General features: G+C 48.0%; 1 protein-coding gene across 1 annotated transcript; it reads left to right on the top strand.

Annotated features, from left to right (window-relative positions):
* Positions 1–460: 460 nt before the first annotated feature.
* LOC106574763 (rho-related GTP-binding protein RhoE) lies at positions 461–22,428 on the top strand. Its single transcript, XM_014150815.2, has 5 exons — positions 461–803; positions 940–1,027; positions 19,359–19,468; positions 20,593–20,727; positions 20,840–22,428. The coding sequence occupies exons 1-5, from the start codon at positions 654–656 to the stop codon at positions 21,086–21,088; spliced, it is 732 nt and encodes a 243-aa protein (XP_014006290.2). The 5' UTR covers positions 461–653; the 3' UTR covers positions 21,089–22,428.
* Positions 22,429–25,727: the final 3,299 nt, after the last annotated feature.

Here is a 25,727-nt window from a genome sequence, read left to right as displayed (position 1 = left end):
CACATCTTGCTGTTGTGATGTCACACTGGTATTTCACCCAATAGATATGGGAGTTTATCAAAATTAGGTTTGTTTTCGAATTCTTTGTGGATCTGTGTAATCTGAGGGAAATATGTGTCTCTGATATGGTCATACATTTGGCAGGAGGTTAGGAAGTGCAGCTCAGTCTCCACCTCATTTTGTGTGCACAGCAGCATTTCTCAATAGCAAGGCTATACTCACCGAGTCTCTCTCTGAACACAAGTAATTTAAAATGACATGGTGAGATGATAAATATTTTAATAAAGTAGTCCATCATGATCTGAGCTGTTTGAATGGAGACCTACGGAGGGCGCCATCACACACTGAGCATACGATCACCACTCTCCCGACCACCCAGGTCTCCACATAACCCTGCAACACTTTCAGCACGTGGAGAGAGAGGGGAGGGACAACTCCACTGGCTCATGGTCTCGGTATAAATACCGTCAAAAAGTCCCGTTCACGTTGTAGTCGACACCAGACTCAGTACTGACAAAGGACGCAGACATCAGAGAGGAGAAACGGATTTATTACGCTCCGATTATCTGCTGTTTTCTATTATTGATGTGTGTGCGCACTCTCTTCTAACAACGTGGAGCTCTCTATAGCGGACTGTCCGTCAACTGACTTCAATGAAGGAGAGAATATCTAGTCAGAAAGTATCTGTTAAATCCGGGATGGATCCTAGTCAGATTGTGAAGTGTAAAATAGTTGTGGTCGGGGACAGTCAATGTGGGAAGACTGCTCTACTACACGTTTTTGCAAAGGATATCTTCCCAGAAGTGAGTTCAAAGAAATGGATGCTTGATAGCTAAATGTAACACAAGTTTGTTATAACTAATTAATACTACTACTACTAATAATAATAATTGTTATTACTTGTCTATAATTATCTATGATTGTCTCTTTTTTCTTTAGAGTTACATGCCCACAGTGTTCGAGAATTACACGGCCAGTTTTGAAATAGACACGAAAAGAATAGAGCTCAGCCTATGGGACACGTCAGGTAATGATCCATTTCATTTCTTCAATCTGCAGATCTATGTTTACTATAGCTCTATGACCCAGTCTCCCCTATTATAATATTTAGCTTAGATATGTATAACCTGGGTAAATGTATATAACCTGAGTAAATATATATAACCTGGGTGAATGTATATAACCTGGGTAAATATATATAACCTGGGTGAATGTATATAACCTGGGTAAATATATATAACCTGGGTAAATGTATATAACCTGGGTGAATGTATATAACCTGGGTAAATGTATATAACCTGGGTAAATGTATATAACCTGGGTAAATGTATATAACCTGGGTGAATGTATATAACCTGGGTAAATGTATATAACCTGGGTAAATGTATATAACCTGGGTAAATGTATATAACCTGGGTAAATGCAGGATAAATTATTTATTTATTGTTTGCCTTTGACTTCCATGATGCCCACTGATCACAGTTGCTGTCCATTAGAAATGCAGCTGCCAGGCATGTCAGGACCTGATGGTCTCACAGTGTCATGGAGGAATGCATGTCATGGATGTCATGGAGGAATACATCTGTTGACAGGGATGAATATTTCATTTTAATGAAACTAAATGATCTATTATTTATTATCAAGTTCTGGTTTGTTACATTCTTAGAAGAAGTCATGATGCTACTGTGGAATGCTAGGGATGGACCAGCTGGTTGAACCATTCAGACAGACACCGCTGACCAAATGTTCTCCCATGCTTCTCCAGCCCTCTCCCCTCAACAAAGACACCATGCAGCCAATCAGTAACAGTGAGAAGACTGTCCTCCCTCCAGACAAACTGCTACTTCTGTACCTGGTGCAGTTTATTAGTCTTCTACTGGCCTCTTCCAGTAGACTGGTTTCTAGTGTTGAGGAGTTAACCTCATGGGATCTCCATCCATGCTGGAAGTCTGGAAGTAATTATGTGTTGTACCCCCACTCTCCCCCAGCCTGATCCCCATCCCTCTCCCTTCTGTACCCCCACTCTCCCCCAGCCTGATCCCCAGCCCTCTCCCTTCCGTACCCCCACTCTCCCCCAGCCTGATCCCCATCCCTCTCCCTTCCGTACCCCCACTCTCCCCCAGCCTGATCCCCATCCCTCTCCCTTCTGTACCCCCACTCTCCTCCAGCCTGATCCCCAGCCCTCTCCCTTCTGTACCCCCACTCTCCTCCAGCCTGATCCCCAGCCCTCTCCCTTCCGTACCCCCACTCTCCCCCAGCCTGATCCCCAGCCCTCTCCCTTCCGTACCCCCCACTCTCCCCCAGCCTGATCCCCATCCCTCTCCCTTCCGTACCCCCACTCTCCTCCAGCCTGATCCCCAGCCCTCTCCCTTCTGTACCCCCACTCTCCTCCAGCCTGATCCCCAGCCCTCTCCCTTCCGTACCCCCACTCTCCTCCAGCCTGATCCCCAGCCCCTCTCCCTTCCGTACCCCCCACTCTCCCCCAGCCTGATCCCCATCCCTCTCCCTTCCGTACCCCCCACTCTCCTCCAGCCTGATCCCCAGCCCTCTCCCTTCCGTACCCCCCACTCTCCTCCAGCCTGATCCCCATCCCTCTCCCTTCCGTACCCCCACTCTCCTCCAGCCTGATCCCCAGCCCTCTCCCTTCCGTACCCCCACTCTCCTCCAGCCTGATCCCCAGCCCTCTCCCTTCCGTACCCCCACTCTCCTCCAGCCTGATCCCCAGCCCTCTCCCTTCCGTACCCCCACTCTCCTCCAGCCCAATCCCTATCCCTCTCCCTTCCGTACCCCCACTCTCCTCCAGCCTGATCCCCAGCCCTCTCCCTTCCGTACCCCCACTCTCCTCCAGCCTGATCCCCAGCCCTCTCCCTTCCGTACCCCCCACTCTCCTCCAGCCTGATCCCCATCCCTCTCCCTTCCGTACCCCCACTCTCCTCCAGCCTGATCCCCATCCCTCTCCCTTCCGTACCCCCACTCTCCTCCAGCCTGATCCCCAGCCCTCTCCCTTCCGTACCCCCACTCTCCCCCAGCCTGATCCCTATCCCTCTCCCTTCCGTACCCCCCACTCTCCTCCAGCCTGATCCCCAGCCCTCTCCCTTCCGTACCCCCACTATCCTCCAGCCTGATCCCCAGCCCTCTCCCTTCCGTACCCCCCACTCTCCTCCAGCCTGATCCCCATCCCTCTCCCTTCCGTACCCCCACTCTCCTCCAGCCTAATCCCCAGCCCTCTCCCTTCCGTACCCCCACTCTCCTCCAGCCTGATCCCCAGCCCTCTCCCTTCCGTACCCCCACTCTCCTCCAGCCTGATCCCCAGCCCTCTCCCTTCCGTACCCCCACTCTCCTCCAGCCCGATCCCCAGCCCTCTCCCTTCCGTACCCCCACTCTCCTCCAGCCTGATCCCCAGCCCTCTCCCTTCCGTACCCCCACTCTCCTCCAGCCTGATCCCCAGCCCTCTCCCTTCCGTACCCCCACTCTCCTCCAGCCCGATCCCCAGCCCTCTCCCTTCCGTACCCCCCACTCTCCTCCAGCCTGATCCCCAGCCCTCTCCCTTCCGTACCCCCACTCTCCTCCAGCCCAATCCCCAGCTTCCTTCTCCCTTCCGTACCCCCACTCTCCTCCAGCCTGATCCCCAGCCCTCTCCCTTCCGTACCCCCACTCTCCTCCAGCCTGATCCCCAGCCCTCTCCCTTCCGTACCCCCACTCTCCTCCAGCCCAATCCCTCTCCCTTCCGTACCCCCACTCTCCTCCAGCCTGATCCCCAGCCCTCTCCCTTCCGTACCCCCTCTCACTCTCCTCCAGCCCAATCCCCAGCCCTCTCCCTTCCATACCCCCACTCTCCTCCAGCCTGATCCCTATCCCTCTCCCTTCCGTACCCCCCACTCTCCCCCAGCCCAATCCCCTCCCTCTCCCTTCCGTACCCCCACTCTCCTCCAGCCTGATCCCCATCCCTCTCCCTTCCGTACCCCCACTCTCCTCCAGCCTGATCCCCAGCCCTCTCCCTTCCGTACCCCCACTATCCTCCAGCCTGATCCCCAGCCCTCTCCCTTCCGTACCCCCACTCTCCTCCAGCCCGATCCCCAGCCCTCTCCCTTCCGTACCCCCACTCTCCTCCAGCCTGATCCCCAGCCCTCTCCCTTCCGTACCCCCACTCTCCTCCAGCCTGATCCCCAGCCCTCTCCCTTCCGTACCCCCACTCTCCTCCAGCCCAATCCCCAGCCCTCTCCCTTTCTTAGCCCCACTCTCCCCCAGCCCAATCCCCAGCTCTCTCCCTTCCGTAGCTCCAATCTCCCCTAGCCCTCTCTATTCCGTTGCTCCACACTCCCTCAGCCCTCTCCCTGCTTAAGCCCCAGGTCTGCAAACCTTTAGCCTCTATGCTTCCCCCTCAGCTTCCCCCTGCCTGGACTGTGCTTGTAACCTGGGGGTGGAGGTGGTGGAGGTGGTAGTGCAAGCTGGGGCTCTGTTGCCGAGTTGGGTCTGTTTGTCTGTCTGGTTGGCTGTAGACGGACTGGCTGTCTGCCTAATTGGCTGTAAAAGGACTGTCTTCCTGTCTGGTTGGCTGTAGAGGGACTGTCTGCCTGTAGTGTAGTGTAAAAGGACTGTCTGCCTGTTTGTCTGTCTGCATGTAATGTGGAGGGACTGTTTCTGCCTGTAGTGTAGTGTAGTGTAGAGGGACTGTCTATCTGCCTGTAGTGTAGTGTAGAGGGACTGTCTGCCTGCCTGTAGTGTAGAGGGGCTGTCTGTCTGTCTGCCTGTTTGTCTGTCTGTCTGCCTGTAGTGTAGAGGGACTTTATCTCTGCCTGTAGTGTAGTGTAGAGGGACTGTCTGTCTGTAGTGTAGTGTAGAGGGACTGTCTGTCTGTAGTGTAGTGTAGAGGGACTGTCTGTCTGTAGTGTAGTGTAGAGGGACTGTCTGTCTGTAGTGTAGAGGGACTGTCTGTCTGTAGTGTAGTGTAGAGGGACTGTCTGTCTGTAGTGTAGTGTAGAGGGACTGTCTGTCTGTAGTGTAGAGGGACTGTCTGTCTGTAGTGTAGTGTAGAGGGACTGTCTGTCTGTAGTGTAGAGGGACTTTATCTCTGCCTGTAGTGTAGTGTAGAGGGACTGTCTGTCTGTAGTGTAGTGTAGAGGGACTGTCTGTCTGTAGTGTAGTGTAGAAGGACTGTCTGTCTGTAGTGTAGTGTAGAAGGACTGTCTGTCTGTAGTGTAGTGTAGAGGGACTGTCTGTCTGTAGTGTAGTGTAGAGGGACTGTCTGTAGTGTAGTGTAGAGGGACTGTCTGTCTGTAGTGTAGTGTAGAGGGACTGTCTGTAGTGTAGTGTAATGTAGAGGGACTGTCTGTCTGTAGTGTAGTGTAGAGGGACTGTCTGTCTGTAGTGTAGTGTAGAAGGACTGTCTGCCTGTAGTGTAGAGGGACTGTCTGTCTGTAGTGTAGTGTAGAGGGACTGTCTGTCTGTAGTGTAGTGTAGAGGGACTGTCTGTCTGTAGTGTAGAGTAGAGGGACTGTCTGTCTGTAGTGTAGTGTTGAGGGACTGTTTGTCTGTAGTGTAGAGGGACTGTCTGTCTGCCTGTAGTGTAGAGGGACTGTCTGTCTGTAGTGTAGTGTTGAGGGACTGTTTGTCTGTAGTGTAGTGTAGAGGGACTGTCTGTCTGTAGTGTAGAGGGACTGTCTGTCTGTAGTGTAGTGTAGAGGGACTGTCTGTAGTGTAGTGTAGTGTAGAGGGACTGTCTGTAGTGTAGTGTAGTGTAGTGTAGAGGGACTGTCTGTAGTGTAGTGTAGTGTAGTGTAGAGGGACTGTCTGTCTGTAGTGTAGAGTAGAGGGACTGTCTGCCTGTAGTGTAGTGTAGAGGGACTGTCTGTCTGTAGTGTAGTGTTGAGGGACTGTTTGTCTGTAGTGTAGAGGGACTGTCTGTCTGCCTGTAGTGTAGAGGGACTGTCTGTCTGTAGTGTAGTGTTGAGGGACTGTTTGTCTGTAGTGTAGAGGGACTGTCTGTCTGTAGTGTAGAGGGACTGTCTGTCTGTAGTGTAGTGTAGAGGGACTGTCTGTCTGTAGTGTAGAGGGACTGTCTGTCTGTAGTGTAGTGAAGTGTAGTGGAACTGTCTGTCTGTAGTGTAGTGTAGAGGGACTGTCTGTCTGTAGTGTAGTGTAGAGGGACTGTCTGTAGTGTAGTGTAGAGGGACTGTCTGCAGTGTAGTGTAGAGGGACTGTCTGTAGTGTAGTGTAGAGGGACTGTCTGTCTGTAGTGTAGTGTAGAGGGACTGTCTGTCTGTAGTGTAGTGAAGTGTAGTGGAACTGTCTGTCTGTAGTGTAGTGTAGAGGGACTGTCTGTAGTGTAGTGTAGAGGGACTGTCTGTAGTGTAGTGTAGTGTAGTGTAGTGTAGAGGGACTGTCTGTAGTGTAGTGTAGTGTAGAGTAGAGGGACTGTCTGTCTGTAGTGTAGTGTAGAGGGACTGTCTGTAGTGTAGTGTAGTGTAGTGTAGTGTAGTGTAGTGTAGAGGGACTGTCTGTAGTGTAGTGTAGTGTAGAGTAGAGGGACTGTCTGTCTGTAGTGTAGTGTAGAGGGACTGTCTGTCTGTAGTGTAGTGTAGAGGGACTGTCTGTCTGTAGTGTAGTGTAGAGGGACTGTCTGTAGTGTAGTGTAGTGTAGTGTAGTGTAGTGTAGTGTAGTGTAGTGTAGTGTAGAGGGACTGTCTGTCTTTCTGCTAATTTCTTCAGTAGGTCTCCTGAGCCTTTCCTAGGCACGACTCTGTGATTGGCTCAGCTTCAGTGGGCAAACACAGAGCTGGTCTGAGACTGTGTGTGTGTGTGTGTGTGTGTGTGTGTGTGTGTGTGTGTGTGTGTGTGTGTGTGTGTGTGTGTGTGTGTGTGTGTGTGTGTGTGTGTGTGTGTGTGTGTATCCCCTAATGGGAACCCCTCTTTTATTCAGTAGGGCCTCTTAGCTACTGGCTTATCCCATGCCTCTATCCAGGCTTTAACAAGGTAGAGACACCTGAGCTCTGCTCATTACCAGGACTGAGCTGCACATTGATGGGCTCTGCCTCCCTGTCCGCTTTGTTCTCAAGCAGGAATAGAGGAAGGGAAGGAGCATAGCCAAACAGGAGTGGAGGTGCAGCAGACTAACACAAATTCTCACAGTTAAAATGAAAAAGTAAGCTACTGGATATATAATATAGTACACAACCCAGTAATACAGTATTGAACACAACCCAGTAATATAGTATAGAACACAACCCAGTAATATAGTATAGAGCACAACCCAGTAATATAGTATAGAACACAACCCAGTAATATAGTATAGTATAGAACACAACCCAGTAATATAGTATAGTATAGAACACAACCCAGTAATATAGTATAGAGCACAACCCAGTAATATAGTATAGAACACAACCCAGTAATATAGTATAGTATAGAACACAACCCAGTAATATAGTATAGAACACAACCCAGTAATACAGTATAGTATAGAACACAACCCAGTAATACAGTATAGAACACAACCCAGTAATACAGTATAGTATAGAACACAACCCAGTAATATAGTATAGTATAGAACACAACCCAGTAATACAGTATAGTATAGAACACAACCCAGTAATACAGTATAGTATATAACACAACCCAGTAATACAGTATAGTATATAACACAACCCAGTAATACAGTATAGTATATAACAACCCAGTAATACAGTATAGTATAGAACACAACCCAGTAATACAGTATAGTATAGAACACAATACAGTAATACAGTATAGTATATAACAACCCAGTAATACAGTATAGTATAGAACACAACCCAGTAATACAGTATAGTATAGAACACAACCCAGTAATACAGTATAGTATAGAACACAACCCAGTAATACAGTATAGTATATAACACAACCCAGTAATACAGTATAGTATAGAACACAACCCAGTAATACAGTATAGTATAGAACACAACCCAGTAATACAGTATAGTATAGAACACAACCCAGTAATACAGTATAGTATAGAACACAACCCAGTAATACAGTATAGTATATAACACAACCCAGTAATACAGTATAGTATATAACAACCCAGTAATACAGTATTGTATAGAACACAACCCAGTAATACAGTATAGTATAGAACACAACCCAGTAATACAGTATAGTATAGAACACAACCCAGTAATACAGTATAGTATAGAACACAATACAGTAATACAGTATAGTATAGAACACAACCCAGTAATACAGTATAGTATATAACACAATACAGTATAGTAAATCACATAAAATGTTATTAGTCACATGCTCCGAATACAACAGGTGTAGACCTTACAGTGAAATGTTTACTTACGAGCCCCCAACCAACAATGCAGTTTCAAATAATACGGACAAGAATAAGAGATAAAAGTAACAAGTAATTAAAGAGCAGCAGTAAAACAACAATAGCGAGACTATATACGGGGGGGTACCAGTACAGAGTCAATGTGCAGGGGCACCGGTTAGTTGAGGTAGTATGTACATGTACAGTTATTGAAGTGACTAAGCAGGGGGGGGGGGCAATGCAAATATTCTGGGTAGCCATTTGATTAGATGTTCAGGAGTCTTATGGCTTGGGGGTAGAAGCTGTTTAGAAGCCTCTTGGACCTAGACTTGGCGCTCCAGTACCGCTTGCCGTGCGGTAGCAGAGAGAACAGTCTATGACTAGGGTGGCTGGAGTCTTTGACAATTTTTAGGGCCTTCCTCTGACACCGCCTGGTATAGATGTCCTCGATGGCAGGAAGCTTGGCCCCAGTGATGTACTGGGCCGTTCGCACTACCATCTGTAGTGCCTTGTGGTCAGAGGCCGAGCAGTTGCCATACCAGGCAGTGATGCAACCAGTCAGGATGCTCTCGATAGTGCAGCTGTAGAACCTTTTGAGGATCTGAGGACCCATGACAAATCTTTCTAGTCTCCTGAGGGGGGAATAGGTTTTGTCGTGCCCTCTTCACGACTGTCTTGGTCTGCTTGGACCATGTTAGTTTGTTGGTGATGTGGACACCAAGGAACTTGAAGCTCTCAACCTGCTCCACTACAGCCCCATCAATGAGAATGGGGGCGTGCTCGGTCCTCCTTTTCCTGTAGTCCACAATCATCTCCTTTGTCTTGATCACGTTCTGGGAGAGGTTGTTGTCCTGGCACCACACGGCCAGGTCTCTGATCTCCTCCCTATAGGCTGTCTCATCGTTGTCGGTGATCAGGCCTACCACTGTTGTGTCATCGGCAAATTTAATGATGGTGTTGGAGTTGTGCCTGGCCGTGCAGTCATGAGTGAACAGGGAGTACAGGAGGGGACTGAGCACGCACCCCTGAGGGGCCCCCATGTTGATGATCAGCATGGCGGATGTGTTATTACCTACCCTTACCACCTGGGGGCGGCCGGTCAGGAAGTCCAGGATCCAGTTGCAGAGGGAGGTGTTTAGTCCCAGAGTCCTTAGCTTATTGATGAGCTTTCAGGGCACTATGGTATTAAACGCTGAGCTGTAGTCAATGAATAGCATTCTCACGTAGGTGTTCCTTTTGTCCAGGTGGAAAAGGGCAGTGTGGAGTGTAATAGAGATTGCATCATCTGTGGTTCTGTTGGGGCGGTATGCAAATTGGAGTGGGTCTAGGGTTTCTGGGATAATGGTGTTGATGTGAGCCATGACCAGCCTTTCAAAGCACTTCATGGCTACAGACGTGAGTGCTACGGGTCGGTAGTCATTTAGGCAGGTTACCTTAGTGTTCTTGGGGACAGGGACTATGGTGGTCTGCTTAAAACATGTTGGTATTACAGACTCGGACAGGGAGGGGTTGAAAATGTAAGTGAAGACACTTGCCAGTTGGTCAGCACATGCTCACAGTACACGTCCTGGTAATCCATCTAGTATAGAACACAACCCAGTAATACAGCATAGTATAGTATAGAACACAGCCCAGTAATACAGCATAGTATAGAACACAACCCAGTAATACAGCATAGTATAGTATAGAACACAGCCCAGTAATACAGCATAGTATAGAACACAACCTAGTAATACAGCATAGTATGGTATATAACACAACTCAGTAATACAATATAGTATAGTAAAGAACACAACCCAGTAAAATAGTATAGAACACAACCCAGTAATACAATATAGTATAGCATACAACACAACCCAGTAATACAATATAGTATAGTATAGAACACAGCCCAGTAATACAGTATAGTATAGAACTCAACCCAGTGTAACGGCTGTCGTAGAGAGGGGACCAAAGCGCAGCGTGTTGATTGCTCATGATGAATATTTATTTTAACTCAGAACACTAAAGAAAAAATAACAAAGAGAAAACGAAAGCGCACAGTTCTGTCAGGTACATAAACTAAACAGAAGACAACTACCCACAAACACAGGTGGGAAAAAAAAACCTACCTAAGTATGATCTCCAATTAGAGACAACGAGGACCAGCTGCCTCTAATTGGAGATCATCCCAAAAAACAACAACATAGAAATAGAAAACTAGAACCCAAAACATAGAAATACAACACAGAAAAAAACAGAAAACATCCCCTGTCACGCCCTGACCTACTCTACCATAGAAAATAACATCGTACTATGGTCAGGACGTGACACCCAGTAATAAAATATAGTATAGAACACAGCCCAGTAATACAGTATAGTATAGTATATAACACAACCCAGTAAAACAATATAGTATAATATAGAACACAGCCCAGTAATACAGTATAGTATAGTATAGAACACAACCCAGTAATACAGTATAGTATAGTATAGTATAGTATAGTATAGAACACAACCCAGTAACAGGCCTTCCACTCACATATGGATATAAAGCAGTGGTATTCAAAGTCAGGTTCACGACCCCTAGTGGGGGAATTTCAGTTGGGTCGCAAAATAAAAGGATTACAAAAATTAGAAGTACAAATTATTTTACTGCCTTGCTCAAGGGCAGAACGGCACATTTTTACACAAGCAACATTTTGGTTACTGTCCCAACGCTTTAACCGCTAGGCTACCTGCTGCCCTCCTAGAAAATGGACAGATTTTAAAGGTTTGTCATTAGATAAAAATGGGTAAAATGGGTGCCCCAGAAATGCTGGCGATAAAAAAATGGGGTCCCTGCTGAAAAAATGTAAATACCACTGACATAAAGCTATTGAACCCATATCAACTCACTAGCCTAACTCTTAAATAAAGGGGGCAGGCAGACAGCCAATCACCTGCCTCAGACACACACCTCCACTTTCAACATCCAAGGAGAGACGCAATGAAAGAAACGTTGCAAAGAAACATTTCAACACCCCGTAGCCCAGCCGGCAGGCCTCTAACCTTTACCCCTGAAGGTGAAGGAGCACAAAGAGGACAAATGGGAGTTAATAACTTCCCAGGACATTACCTTAATGACCTCCATTTGGTTGTTACCCCCTGACTGTGTCTGTGGTTCATTATCTGCATCACAGATAAACAGAGAACAAATGCGACAGGGTCAGTCCACCACCACCTCGTACTGTAGGGAGTCCTGGGAGGGGCAGGGGGATGTGGGTTCCTTCCTGGGAGGGTCAGGGGTCAGTGGGATGTGGGTTCCTTCCTGGGTGGGGCAGGGGGATGTGGGTTCCTTCCTGGGAGGGGCAGGGGGATGTGGGTTCCTTCCTGGGTGGGGCAGGGGGATGTGGGTTCCTTCCTGGGAGGGTCAGGGGGATGTGGGTTCCTTCCTGGGAGGGTCAGGGGTTGTGTGTTCCTTCCTGGGTGGGTCAGGGGATGTGGGTTCCTTCCTGGGAGGTCGAGGGGATGTGGGTTCCTTCCTGGGAGGGTCAGGGGTTGTGGGTTCCTTCCTGGGAGGGTCAGGGGGTTGTGGGTTTTCCTGGGAGGGGCAGGGGGTTGTGCGTTTCAGTCTGGGAGGGTCAGGGGGTTGTGGGTTCTTCAGTCTGGGAGGGTCAGGGGTTGTGGGTTTCCGTCCTGGGAGGGTCAGGGGGTTGTGCGTTTCAGTCTGGGAGGGTCAGGGGTTGTGCGTTTCAGTCTGGGAGGGTCAGGGGTTGTGCGTTTCAGCTGGGAGGGTCAGGGGGTTGTGGGTTTCAGTCTGGGAGGGTCAGGGGTTGTGGGTTCTCTGGGAGGGTCAGGGGGTTGTGGGTTTCATCTGGGAGGGTCAGGGGTTGTGCGTTTCAGTCTGGGAGGGTCAGGGGGTGTGGGTTCCAGTCCTGGGAGGGTCAGGGGGTTGTGGGTTTCAGTCTGGGAGGGTCAGGGGTTGTGCGTTTCAGCTGGGAGGGTCAGGGGGATGTGGGTTCCTTCCTGGGAGGGTCAGGGGGTTGTGCGTTCCAGTCCTGGGAGGGTCAGGGGTCAGGGGGATGTGGGTTCCTTCCTGGGAGGGTCAGTGGGATGTGGGTTCCTTCCTGGGAGGGTCAGGGGGTTGTGCGTTTCAGTCTGGGAGGGTCAGGGGTCAGTGGGATGTGGGTTCCTTCCTGGGAGGGTCAAAGGGTTGTGGGTTTCATTTTGGAAGGGTCAGTTCCACAGATGCCTGAGTTCCTGTCCCCTTACTGCTCCCTGGCAAGACAAACGGCAGAGGGAAACATATTGATTAGTGCTGGGGCTGCTGAGTTAGTTAGGGAGATTTCAAAGGGGGGAGTGAATCCCACAGCTGCTAGCCTGCAGGCTCCTCCATATCAATCACATGCTGAGAAGAAGAGGGAGGATGGGGAGGAGGAGGAGGAGGACGGGGGATGAGGAGGGGTGCTAGATACCGGGGATAAAGCTAGAGCTGAGCTGGGCTTATCTGCAGGAGCCATTCTCCCCAGGGCCGGATTTGGGAGCACCTACCTCCAGGGGGCCTTTCCTGCAATTGAAACATTTTGCCATGGGACAGAGAGAAACATTTGCAGTTTTATCATGAGGCTAAGAGAAAATGTTGCATTTTTCAAGCGAATTTCCTGCAATTCTACACATTTTGCTATGGCTCCTGTCATGTTCATATGCCATATGAGGGGCCCCTCCCCTTGAGGTAGCGGGACCCAGGGCACGTGCCCTGCGTGCCCGTTCGTAGATCCGTCCCTCATTCTCCCACATTGGTATATTGACCCATCTGGGAGGTTTAGAGGAAGTGGTCCTCAAGGTGTTTGTTGCTTTGTACCTGAGGCATCGATTCAGATGAGACTTATTTCAACAATATTACCTGTTCATTTTCTAAAGGAATACAGTGGGAGACTGTTTAGAAATGAAGGGCAGTCAAAGAACCTCAGAGCCAGCTGGTTGCCGTCCTGTCTCCTCCCGCTCTCCCTGCCTCCACACACGTCTCCCACATGACTGCTGTGTGATTCAGCGGCTGAGACAGGGTGATGGATTGACTACTAGCGCGTTTGTTGACACTGTTGTAGGCCGGCCGTGCTCCGTGCACGCTGAACGCTTTGAGCCAGCCTATAGGAGGGAGACAGCAGCTGGTTCAGCTCGACACAAAGAGGCCAGTGACACTCAGAGAGACAACCATCAGGGTGATTGACCTTTCAGACGTTACACAGTCACCATTCACATTCCTCCACTGACTTGAATGCAAAGCATCTATTCTGAATCCCAACCTGGATCCTGTGTGTTTCTGCAGTCAGTTGTTCAAGGGCTGCTGCCTGTCCACTCTGGCTTCTAGACAGCTGAGATGGGCTCTGCTTTATCAAGCCCCCGTGCCTTCCCTTCTACACACCACGGTCAGCAGCCAGCCTTTGTTGCCTGGATCGGATCAATTTCTGGAGCTCGGCGAATTGGAGCTGCATGTTTCACATTCCGGGGACAGAAGGTTGCTACTTGCTACTGAACAAAGAGCCCTTTTGTAAACGCTGAGATCTTTCGGCAAACTTAAGAGGAGTGGTGCATATTTCCGTAAGGTCTTACGTTGTTAACCTGAAAGAAAACTCAATCAAATTAGTTTTTGCATGACTGTGAGGACTTGCCTTAAATCAGCTGTACTGTGTACTTATTTACACTGTGTGACCTGGGTAACTGAATCATTTACACTGTGTGACCTGGGTAACTGAATCATTTACACTGTGTGACCTTGGTAACTGAATCATTTACACTGTGTGACCTGGGTAACTGAATCATATACACTGTGTGACCTGGGTAACTGAATAATTTACACTGTGTGACCTGGGGTAACTGAATCATATAGACTGTGTGACCTGGGTAACTGAATCATTTACACTGTGTGACCTGGAGTAACTGAATCATTTACACTGTGTGACCTGGGTAACTGAATCATATACACTGTGTGACCTGGGTAACTGAATCATATAGACTGTGTGACCTGGGGTAACTGAATCATTTACACTGTGTGACCTGGGGAAACTGAATCATTTACACTGTGTGACCTGGGGTAACTGAATCATTTACACTGTGTGACCTGGGGTAACTGAATCATTTAGACTGTGTGACCTGGGTAACTGAATCATATAGACTGTGTGACCTGGGTAACTGAATCATATAGACTGTGTGACCTGGGGTAACTGAATCATTTACACTGTGTGACCTGGGGAAACTGAATCATTTACACTGTGTGACCTGGGGAAACTTAATCATTTACACTGTGTGACCTGGGTAACTGAATCATATACACTGTGTGACCTGGGTAACTGAATCATATAGACTGTGTGACCTGGGGTAACTGAATCATTTACACTGTGTGACCTGGGGAAATTGAATCATTTACACTGTGTGACCTGGGGTAACTGAATCATTTACACTGTGTGACCTGGGTAACTGAATCATTTACACTGTGTGACCTGGGTAACTGAATCATCTCTCTCTCTCTCTCTCTCTCTCTCTCTCTCTCTCTCTCTCTCTCTCTCTGTCGTTGTTCACCTCTCACATTGACACACACTCCTTGCATTAGGGCCTTTTTCTTATGTGGCATGCTTGAGGTTGCTGGGATTCAGAGGTCTGGCAGCAGGACTTGAGGTTGATGGGATTCAGAGGTCTGGCAGCAGGACTTGAGGTTGATGGGATTCAGAGGTCTGGCAGCAGGACTTGAGGTTGATGGGATTCAGAGGTCTGGCAGCAGGACTTGAGGTTGATGGGATTCAGAGGTCTGGCAGCAGGACTTGAGGTTGATGGGATTCAGAGGTCTGGCAGCAGGACTTGAGGTTGATGGGATTCAGAGGTCTGGCAGCAGGACTTGAGGTTGATGGGATTCAGAGGTCTGGCAGCAGGACTTGAGGTTGATGGGATTCAGAGGTCTGGCAGCAGGACTTGAGGTTGATGGGATTCAGAGGTCTGGCAGCAGGACTTGAGGTTGATGGGATTCAGAGGTCTGGCAGCAGGACTTGAGGTTGATGGGATTCAGAGGTCTGGCAGCAGGACTTGAGGTTGATGGGATTCAGAGGTCTGGCAGCAGGACTTGAGGTTGGTGGGATTCAGAGGTCTGGCAGCAGGACTTGAGATTGATGGGATTCAGAGGTCTGGCAGCAGGACTTGAGGTTGGTGGGATTCAGAGGTCTGGCAGCAGGACTTGAGGTTGATGGGATTCAGAGGTCTGGCAGCAGGACTTGAGGTTGATGGGATTCAGAGGTCTGGCAGCAGGACTTGAGATTGATGGGATTCAGAGGTCTGGCAGCAGGACTTGAGGTTGATGGGATTCAGAGGTCTGGCAGCAGGACTAACTGTGGAATGAATGGTTCAGATGGAGCTGAACTGTTGTGTGGACCACTGTTGTGGTCCACACAGGGCTCCACTCAGCTGTCAGGTCAGCTGGCACCCTATTCCCTATGAAGTGCACTCGAGGCCCATCAGCAAATGGGGAACCATTTGGGACGCACACTAAGACTTAGAGCTCTGTGGTCAGGCCTCTCTCTCTCTGCTTCGTCTGTCACTGAGGGCTGAAGAGAGAGACAGGGAGCATGTTTCAGCAGCTGTCTGTCTGTCTGTCTGTCTGTCTGTGAGATATATTGAAAAATAGAGATGAAGGGAGCAAGAGAAAAGGAGAGAGACAGAGAAGGAGAGAGAGAAGAGAACAAAAGAGGAAGAACAGTGGGTGTCTTCCTTCCTCTCAGATTAATGTCCTGAGGGGAACAAGGACGGAGCAGAAACTAATGAGGTGATAGTCAACAGGACTTTGTCCACTGTGGAACTTCCTCTGTGTGTGTGTGTGTGTGTGTGTGTGTGTGTGTGTGTGTGTGTGTGTGTGTGTGTGTGTGTGTGTGTGTGTGTGTGTGTGTGTGTGTGTGTGTGTGTGTGTGTGTGTGTGGGGGGGGGATGTCCTCACAGGGGTTCAGATCCATCTGGGATGAAACAGACACATAGCAGCATCCTCCTAATACACTTCCATAAGGGAGGAACAGCTATTTATGGCTGAGGAAAACACCCAAATACACTCCACTGATTGTCCTGGGATAGCCATGAACTTATTGTGAAGTTTTGAATCTGTCTTCTATAGAACTACAAACAGCATGACCCTTAGCAGCAACCTCATCCTCTATGAAATAACATTGAAAATTGCCCCCAGATTTCCTGTGGAGGGAGGACTTGTCAGTATTCTGAATGTTGCCCCCAGATGTCCTGTGGAGGGAGGGTTTGTCAGTATTCTGAATGTTGCCCCCAGATTTCCTGTGGAGGGAGGACTTGTCAGTATTCTGAATGTTGCCCCCAGATGTCCTGTGGAGGGAGGGTTTGTCAGTATTCTGAATGTTGCCCCCAGATTTCCTGTGGAGGGAGGGTTTGTCAGTATTCTGAATGTTGCCCCCAGATGTCCTGTGGAGGGAGGGTTTGTCAGTATTCTGAATGTTGCCCCCAGATGTCCTGTGGAGGGAGGGTTTGTCAGTATTCTGAATGTTGCCCCCAGATTTCCTGTGGAGGGAGGACTTGTCAGTATTCTGAATGTTGCCCCCAGATGTCCTGTGGAGGGAGGGTTTGTCAGTATTCTGAATGTTGCCCCCAGATTTCCTGTGGAGGGAGGGTTTGTCAGTTTTTTGAATGTTGCCCCCAGATTTCCTGTGGAGGGAGGGTTTGTCAGTATTCTGAATGTTGCCCCCAGATGTCCTGTGGAGGGAGGGTTTGTCAGTATTCTGAATGTTGCCCCCAGATGTCCTGTGGAGGGAGGGTTTGTCAGTATTCTGAATGTTGCCCCCAGATGTCCTGTGGAGGGAGGGTTTGTCAGTATTCTGAATGTTGTCCCCAGATTTCCTGTGGAGGGAGGGTGTGTCAGTATTCTGAATGTTGCCTCCAGATGTCCTGTGGAGGGAGGATCCTCAACATCCTCTAACTGATCCTTACCCCCATCCTCAACATCCTCTAACTGATCCTTAACCCCATCCTCAACATCCTCTAACTGATCCTTACCCCATCCTCAACATCCTCTAACTGATCCTTTACATCCCCAACATCCTCTAACTGATCCTTACCCTCATCCTCAACATCCTCTAACTGATCCTTACCCCATCCTCAACATCCTCTAACTGATCCTTACCCCATCCTCAACATCCTCTAACTGATCCTTACCCTCATCCTCAACATCCTCTAACTGATCCTTACCCTCATCCTCAACATCCTCTAACTGATCCTTACCCCCATCCTCAACATCCTCTAACTGATCCTTACCCCCATCCTCAACATCCTCTAACTGATCCTTACCCCATCCTCAACATCCTCTAACTGATCCTTACCCCATCCTCAACATCCTCTAACTGATCCTTACCCCCATCCTCAACATCCTCTAACTGATCCTTACCCTCATCCTCAACATCCTCTAACTGATCCTTACCCCATCCTCAACATCCTCTAACTGATCCTTACCCCCATCCCCAACATCCTCTAACTGATCCTTACCCTCATCCTCAACATCCTCTAACTGATCCTTACCCCCATCCTCAACATCCTCTAACTGATCCTTACCCCCATCCTCAACATCCTCAAACTGATCCTTAACCCCATCCTCAACATCCTCTAACTGATCCTTACCCTCATCCTCAACATCCTCTAACTGATCCTTAACCCCATCCTCAACATCCTCTAACTGATCCTTACCCTCATCCTCAACATCCTCTAACTGATCCTTAACCCCATCCTCAACATCCTCTAACTGATCCTTACCCCATCCTCAACATCCTCTAACTGATCCTTACCCCATCCTCAACATCCTCTAACTGATCCTTACCCTCATCCTCAACATCCTCTAACTGATCCTTACCCTCATCCTCAACATCCTCTAACTGATCCTTAACCCCATCCTCCCTCTTAAGGCCAGCTTTGCAGTAGCTATAGAGAGAAACCCTGGCCTGTGTGGGTCTGAAATGACACACTATTCCCTGTATATTGCACCTATATAGAGCACTCTGGTCAAAAGTAGTGCACGATATAGGGAATAGGGTGTGTGGCAGGGCAGGAGGACGATGAATGGATGTTGATCCAGCTAGATCGGCTTCTTCCAGATACTGCATTCCTTCCTGTGTGTGGGTGGGTGTGTGTGGTGGCTTCCTCCGGGCATGTGGAAAAGACCTCCCAAGAGTCCCAGCCACTTTAGACATGAAAAACTAAATTCCCCGGATTCTTTGGCAGCGGGGCTTTGTTACATGTGGGTAGCCCTAGACTTTAGTTTCCACAGCTGCTCACGTGACCCGGTCTCTCACCTTGATGTAAGCCTAAACCCCTCACCACTAAGCTGTTACAGAGATAGGGGAGGAGGGAGGGAGAGAGGGATGAAGGGAGGTTGGGATGGAGAGAGTGAAAGAGGGAGGCGTTTTCCTACACATGGTCTCAGTTTAAGGGGTTGGCATGGTTTTCTAGGTTTCTGCTTTCTCTGGCGCTCTGGTCTGTCTCAAGAGAGAAGTAACCTAGTCCTCAAACTCAAAAACAACGTATTGCTGCAGTCAGCATAATGTTTGCATCTCTTCTGTTGATGTTCTTCCAGTGTGTATTATCTTGATGCTAATGACTGTGTCCTTCACTGTTGAGAAATGGTCTCTCATCACCAAAACATCTTCTTCTCTATGACTATTGGATTTCCTGTGTGACTTTCAGGCAAAATCTGTCAATTTCTGGTTTGGACAGGTTTGGTTGGCCCATAGAATGCTCAATGTATCCATGTGTGTTTTTTTACTCTGTCTCAATCTCTTACATCCACAGGAGGAGTGTTAGTTCTCTGTGTATTGTGTGAGTTGTAGTTCTCTGTGTATTGTGTGAGTTGTATTGTGTGAGTTGTAGTTTTCTGTGTATTGTGTGAGTTGTAGTTTTCTGTGTATTGTGTGAGTTGTAGTTCTCTGTGTATTGTGTGAGTTGTAGTTCTCTGTGTATTGTGTGAGTTGTAGTTCTATGTGTATTGTGTGAGTTGTAGTTCTCTGTGTATTGTGTGAGGTGTAGTTGTCCGTGTGCTGACCTGTGCTTTGTTCTGTTGTTTCAGGGTCTCCATACTACGACAATGTGAGGCCTCTCTCCTACCCAGACTCAGACGCTGTCCTTATCTGTTTTGATGTCAGCCGTCCTGACACACTCGACAGTGTAATAAAGAAGGTGTGTACCACAGGAGGTTGGTGGCACCTTAATTGGGGAGGACATGCTCGTGATAATGGTTGGAGTGGAATGGGTGGAACGGTATCAAATACATCAAGCACATGGTTTCCAGGTGTTTGATACCATTCTATTGGCTCAGTTCCAGCCATTTTTATGGTCCGTCCTCCACTTGTGTACCTACCATTCGTCAACCTCTACAGCCTTTAGAATATGGACCTTCATGTGTTTTTCTTTTACCTCACTTGAAAACTACATGTCCAGTTTTCATTCAATGAATTCATTTAATATCCTTTTCACTTGACCTCCCCCAGAACGTTTTCCCAGTAATTTCCAGTTTTTCCCAGTAATTTCCTGTTTTTTCCACATAGCCCACTTAAACATCTAGAGAGTTGAGGTACAGACAGAGGTCGTAATGGGTTAGGGGGCGTTAGGGTGAGAGGAGGGCAGGGAAAGGAAGGGGAGTGCTTTTAGTGTCCTCTGATGTGACTCTGCTATGGAAAAAAAAAACATGAGAAGGTTCCGTTCCAAAACAGAGTTCCTTCCTTCCTCTTGGCCAGTTCAAACAATCACCTGTCTGTACAACACTGAACATGATCCCTCAATGTCCAGTCAGCCAGTCAGCCAGCCAGCCAGCCAAACACTCCATGTTCTACAGACTGCATTAGTAGCAGATTATATCCACTGATTAAAGGCCATTGATCCCAGAGTGTTTATTGTGTTTGAGAGGAAACATGAAGGATTATCTCTGGCCTTAAAGCCTTCCGATACTGCATTCTTTCCGGGGTTCAACGCCATGTGATGCAGCATGGTGACTGGAAACAGGAAGTGGCTTTGTCCTTCAGAAGGAGAGGGCTCAGGTTCTGTCTGAAAAAAGTGTACAAGCCGTCAAATACTTGATACCTCCAGTCCTTGATTCCTCAATTACTCTCTCTCAAAATCCATTGGAGGAGAGGCTCCAAGGTCCCTCCTCCTGTACCTCCTCCTCCAATGAGCTTTGAGAGGGAGGCGAGGAATTGAGGAATCAAGGACAGGAGGAGGCAAGTATTTGATGGCTAGTCTGGACTAGCTCCCATTCTGTCTGGTCCTGTTTGCCCAGTCTCAATTACTTTCTCTGTCCTCCACAGTGGAAAGGGGAGATCCAGGAGTTCTGTCCCAACACCAAGATGCTCCTGGTGGGCTGCAAATCTGACCTGCGCACCGACCTCTCCACGTTGGTGGAGCTATCCAATCACAGACAGATGCCTGTGTCATATGATCAGGTACGGTGGTTGTAGAGTGCATTTTCTTCAGATTTTGCGTCAATTCCATTTCAATTCAGTCAATTCAGGAAGTAAACTGAAATTCCAATTCCAATGTGTTTTCTTTCTACAGGGTTCCAACATGGCCAAACAGATCTCAGCCCCCTACATCGAGTGCTCAGCCCAGCAGTCAGAGAACAGCGTCAGGGACATTTTCCACGTGGCCACCTTGGCCTGCGTCAACAAGAACAACAAGAATGTCAAACACAACAAATCTACCAGAGGCAACAAAAGGATCTCGCACATGCCCACTAGGCCCGACCTCGCGGCGGTAGCGTCAGACCTGCGGAAGGACAAAGCAAAGAGTTGCAGTGTCATGTGACCTGGTGGGCAGGGTCACGACCCTCAGGAGTGGGTTTGTAGGCTGGGATTGAAGCATGCAGTGAGGACAGGGCTTAAAGGTCAGAGCATAGTGCATTTTGGGACATTAGAGGGTGTGGCCCTTCCCTTCCTGCACTTTAAAGCCCTTGGCTTGCTGTCCTGGGGTGGAGTTTTTTATATGCATCATACAATGTAAGTGTAGATGAAATCCACCGTATCAATGACAACACAATAGTCTTTCAGTGTAGCCTGTCTGTCTACCATCCATCTCCCTTACATATCTTTTACCAGAAGAGGAAGCTATCTCTGCTTTGGGCCAATTAGCTGCCTTCCTTCCGGCGGCTTCCCGGGAGGTAGTAACACTGTTCCTCTTAGAGCTGGACGAGGAAGGGGTCATGGCCTTTCACAGGAAATTAGCATTTCCACAGGAAGTGATGTCACGTAGGAAAAGTTGAACGAGTCCCGGACGTTTTTCTAAGGACTTCAGAAAGGATGTGAACAAGAGATCCACGCTGTACATGTAACTGTAAATGATGATGGGCTCACCCTGGTCTGTACAGCTGACTCCATTACCAGGAGAGACTGCAGCGGTGCCCTCTGGAACGCTGAAGACGAGCGGCCATCTTGCACTGGATCACAGATCTGGAAGTGACATGACACTGCGCACGCAGCACATCACTGTGGTTTCTATCAGCTTGTTTGTTTCTCTTCCCCCTTCTTGTGGTTGCAAGTCAAGTGTTTCCTGACCTAATGGTCCAGTTGTTCCAGTCATCTCTTTCCTGTATTTTGTAGAATTTACTGTAAGCCCATATCATTTAAACCAATGACCGTTGACATTCTAGGACTTCTGATCTGGTTGGCGTAATGATAGACAGGGTATTGTGATGTGATGCTGAACAGTTTATGGACATGCCCTTTCAGCTATGCAACACCTTCTGATTCTGCTCTCAGCAAGGGAGGGGAAGGAAATAAACAAATGAAGCATGACTTTGGTTGAAGGACGTTGTTCACTGGATATGTCTAAAGTATAAATGCACTTTTTTAAGATCAAGGCTTCGCTAAAAAGCGCCATGAATTCTGGTATATTCCAATGCCTTTATTAAACTCGCGATGCTTTTCAAGTGTTTTCAGAACAGCTTCTCCTAGAGCAGTATCATCATCTAGCCTGCTAATGCTTTCTGTTCCTGGAATGAATGAAAAGAAAGAAACGGTTGTTTGTTGTGTCATTAGGTCATCATCTCCCTTTTTTAATGTAAATGTCTGTGTCCCGTTGATGTTGCTACAATATTTATTGAATTATATATTTTCCCTTTCAAATAAAATAAAAATTAAGAAAAAAAACACAGAACAATTGTTTTTTTCCATCACATTGCATGACGTTTAAAGTAAAATGTCATTCAGTTCCACAGACAAAGGTCTCTGTCTCGTTGGCTGTTCTTGACTTTTCCCCTGTAGGCATGTTATACATACATTTAATTGATGTCGCAAAACAAAGTTTTGGTAGAAACATATAGGCTTGCTTCAGGAGATGGAGTGAGTGTCATAACTTGAATTAAACCCAATGTCACACAGATGAGCTCAACTGGGGGCTGTCAGCCTAGAATATCCTGGGAGCTGTCAGCCTAGAACACAACAAACTGTTTCCTCTTCAATATACAACCCAGACAAACTGTTTTGTTTCAAATTGCACCCAATAAATCAAAGTGTCATGAGAATGTGGCGGCAGCGTAGCCTAGTGGTTAGAGTGTTGGACTAGTAACTGAAAGGTTGCAAGTTCAAATCCCTGAGCTGACAAGGTACAAATCTGTTGTTCTGCCCCTGAACAAGGCAGTAGACCCACTTTCCTAGGCCATCATTGAAAATAAGAATTTGTTCTTAACTGACTTCCATAGTTAAATAAAGGCAAAATTAAAAAAAATGTACATAACTCACCCAGAATCTGGCAAAAAAAAATGTCATTGAGATGTATGATATTATCACCAATATGTCCGTGGTGAGTGATGAATACCAGTGGTGGTTGAGGGAATACAACAACGATAATGCTGCTTGACATTGTGGATGTTTAGGATCAATCAAAGAGCAGATAATGGACTAAGGCTAGAACATTGTAGCCTGTAGCCTGCAAGGATGAACAACAATCTACAGACTTACAGAGAAGCTGTAGATTAACAATGGTTATAGACATTGGCTCCTTAGTTCCTTCCCAATGCTTGCAATATTTCCAGGTCTATCGAAGTCGTAGGGCCCCAGACTGGGGTAAGGCTTGAACACCAGACTGGGGTAAGGATGAACATTAGACTGGGGTAAGAATTGAACACCAGACTGGGGTAAGGATGAACACCAGACTGGGGTAAGGATGAACACCAGACTGGGGTAAGGATGAACACCAGACTGGGGTAAGGATGAACACCAGACTGGGGTAAGGATGAACACCAGACTGGGGTAAGGGTTGAACACCAGACTGGGGTAAGGGTTGAACACCAGACTGGGGAAAGGATGAACACCAGACTGGGGTAAGGATGAACATTAGACTGGGGTAAGGATGAACACCAGACTGGGGTAAGGATGAACACCAGACTGGGGTAAGGATGAACACCAGACTGGGGTAAGGATGAACACCAGACTGGGGTAAGGATGAACACCAGACTGGGGTAAGGATGAACACCAGACTGGGGTAAGGATGAACACCAGACTGGGGTAAGGATGAACACTAGACTGGGGTAAGGATGAACACTAGACTGGGGTAAGGATGAACACCAGACTGGGGTAAGGATGAACACCAGACTGTGGTAAGGGTTGAACACCAGACTGGGGTAAGGGTTGAACACCAGACTGGGGTAAGGGTTGAACACCAGACTGGGGTAAGGATGAACACCAGACTGGGGTAAGGGTTGAACACCAGACTGGGGTAAGGATGAACACCAGACTGGGGTAAGGGTTGAACACCAGACTGGGGTAAGGATGAACACCAGACTGGGGTAAGGGTTGAACACCAGACTGGGGTAAGGATGAACACCAGACTGGGGTAAGGATGAACACCAGACTGTGGTAAGGGTTAAACACCAGACTGGGGTAAGGTTGAACACCAGACTGGGGTAAGGATGAACACCAGACTGGGGTAAGGGTTGAACACCAGACTGGGGTAAGGATGAACACCAGACTGGGGTAAGGGTTGAACACCAGACTGGGGTAAGGGTTGAACACCAGACTGGGGTAAGGTTTGAACACCAGACTGGGGTAAGGGTTGAACACCAGACTGGGGTAAGGATGAACACCAGACTGGGGTAAGGGTTGAACACCAGACTGGGGTAAGGATGAACACCAGACTGGGGTAAGGGTTGAACACCAGACTGGGGTAAGGGTTGAACACCAGACTGGGGTAAGGATGAACACCAGACTGGGGTAAGACTTGAACACCAGACTGTGGTAAGGGTTAAACACCAGACTGGGGTAAGGATGAACACCAGACTGGGGTAAGGGTTGAACACCAGACTGGGGTAAGGATGAACACCAGACTGGGGTAAGGGTTGAACACCAGACTGGGGTAAGGGTTGAACACCAGACTGGGGTAAGGATGAACACCAGACTGGGGTAAGGGTTGAACACCAGACTGGGGTAAGGATGAACACCAGACTGGGGTAAGGGTTGAACACCAGACTGGGGTAAGGGTTGAACACCAGACTGGGGTAAGGGTGAACACCAGACTGGGGTAAGGGTGAACACCAGACTGGGGTAAGGGTTAAACACCAGACTGGGGTAAGGATGAACACCAGACTGGGGTAAGGATTGAACACCAGACTGGGGTAAGGTTTGAACACCCGACTGGGGTAAGGATTAACACCAGACTGGGGTAATGGATGAACACCAGACTGGGGTAAGGATGAACACCAGACTGGGGTAAGGATGAACACGGTACACATCTTGTTGAGGCCCTAAAGTAGTGCTTAGGCTGCGTTTTCACAGGCAGACCAATTATTTTTTCCGCTAATTGATCTTTTGACCAATCACATCAGATCTGATTTTTTTCACATCAGATCTTTTTCAGAGCTGATCTGATTGGTCAAAAGACCAATTCGTGAAAATGAGATCAGAATTGGTCTCTCTGTGTTAACACAGTCTCAAATGGCTTTTTTTTACAGGTCTTTCACAAATCATTCATAGTCCTCAGTTGGGAAGTTCAATGCTATAGTCCTCAGTTGGGAAGTTCTATGTTATAGTCCTCAGTTGGGCGGTTCTATGTTATAGTCCTCAGTTGGGAAGTTCTATGTTATAGTCCTCAGTTGGGAAGTTCTATGTTATAGTCCTCAGTTGGGCAGTTCTATGTTATAGTCCTCAGTTGGGCGGTTCTATGTTATAGTCCTCAGTTGGGAAGTTCTATGTTATAGTCCTCAGTTGAGAAGTTCTATGTTATAGTCCTCAGTTGGGAAGTTCTATGTTATAGTCCTCAGTTGGGAAGTTCAATGTTATAGTCCTCAGTTGGGAAGTTCTATGTTATAGTCCTCAGTTGAGAAGTTCTATGTTATAGTCCTCAGTTGGGAAGTTCAATGTTATAGTCCTTAGTTGGGAAGTTCTATGTTATAGTCCTCAGTTGGGAAGTTCAATGCTATAGTCCTCAGTTGGGAAGTTCTATGTTATAGTCC

Source organism: Salmo salar, chromosome ssa16 (genome assembly GCF_905237065.1).
Source record: "Salmo salar chromosome ssa16, Ssal_v3.1, whole genome shotgun sequence".
Lineage (NCBI taxonomy): Eukaryota > Metazoa > Chordata > Actinopteri > Salmoniformes > Salmonidae > Salmo > Salmo salar.
The sequence above is the reverse complement of the archived record's forward strand: the minus strand, read 5'-3'. Positions and strand labels throughout refer to the sequence as shown.

Coding starts and splice junctions, on each gene's coding strand:
- LOC106574763 (XM_014150815.2), top strand. CDS start 654: ATGAAGGAGAGAATATCTAGTCAGAAAGTATCTGTTAAATCCGGGATG. Junction 1,028..19,358: donor CAGCCTATGGGACACGTCAG/GTAATGATCCAT, acceptor CTGTTGTTTCAG/GGTCTCCATACTACGACAAT. Junction 19,469..20,592: donor TCGACAGTGTAATAAAGAAG/GTGTGTACCACA, acceptor TGTCCTCCACAG/TGGAAAGGGGAGATCCAGGA.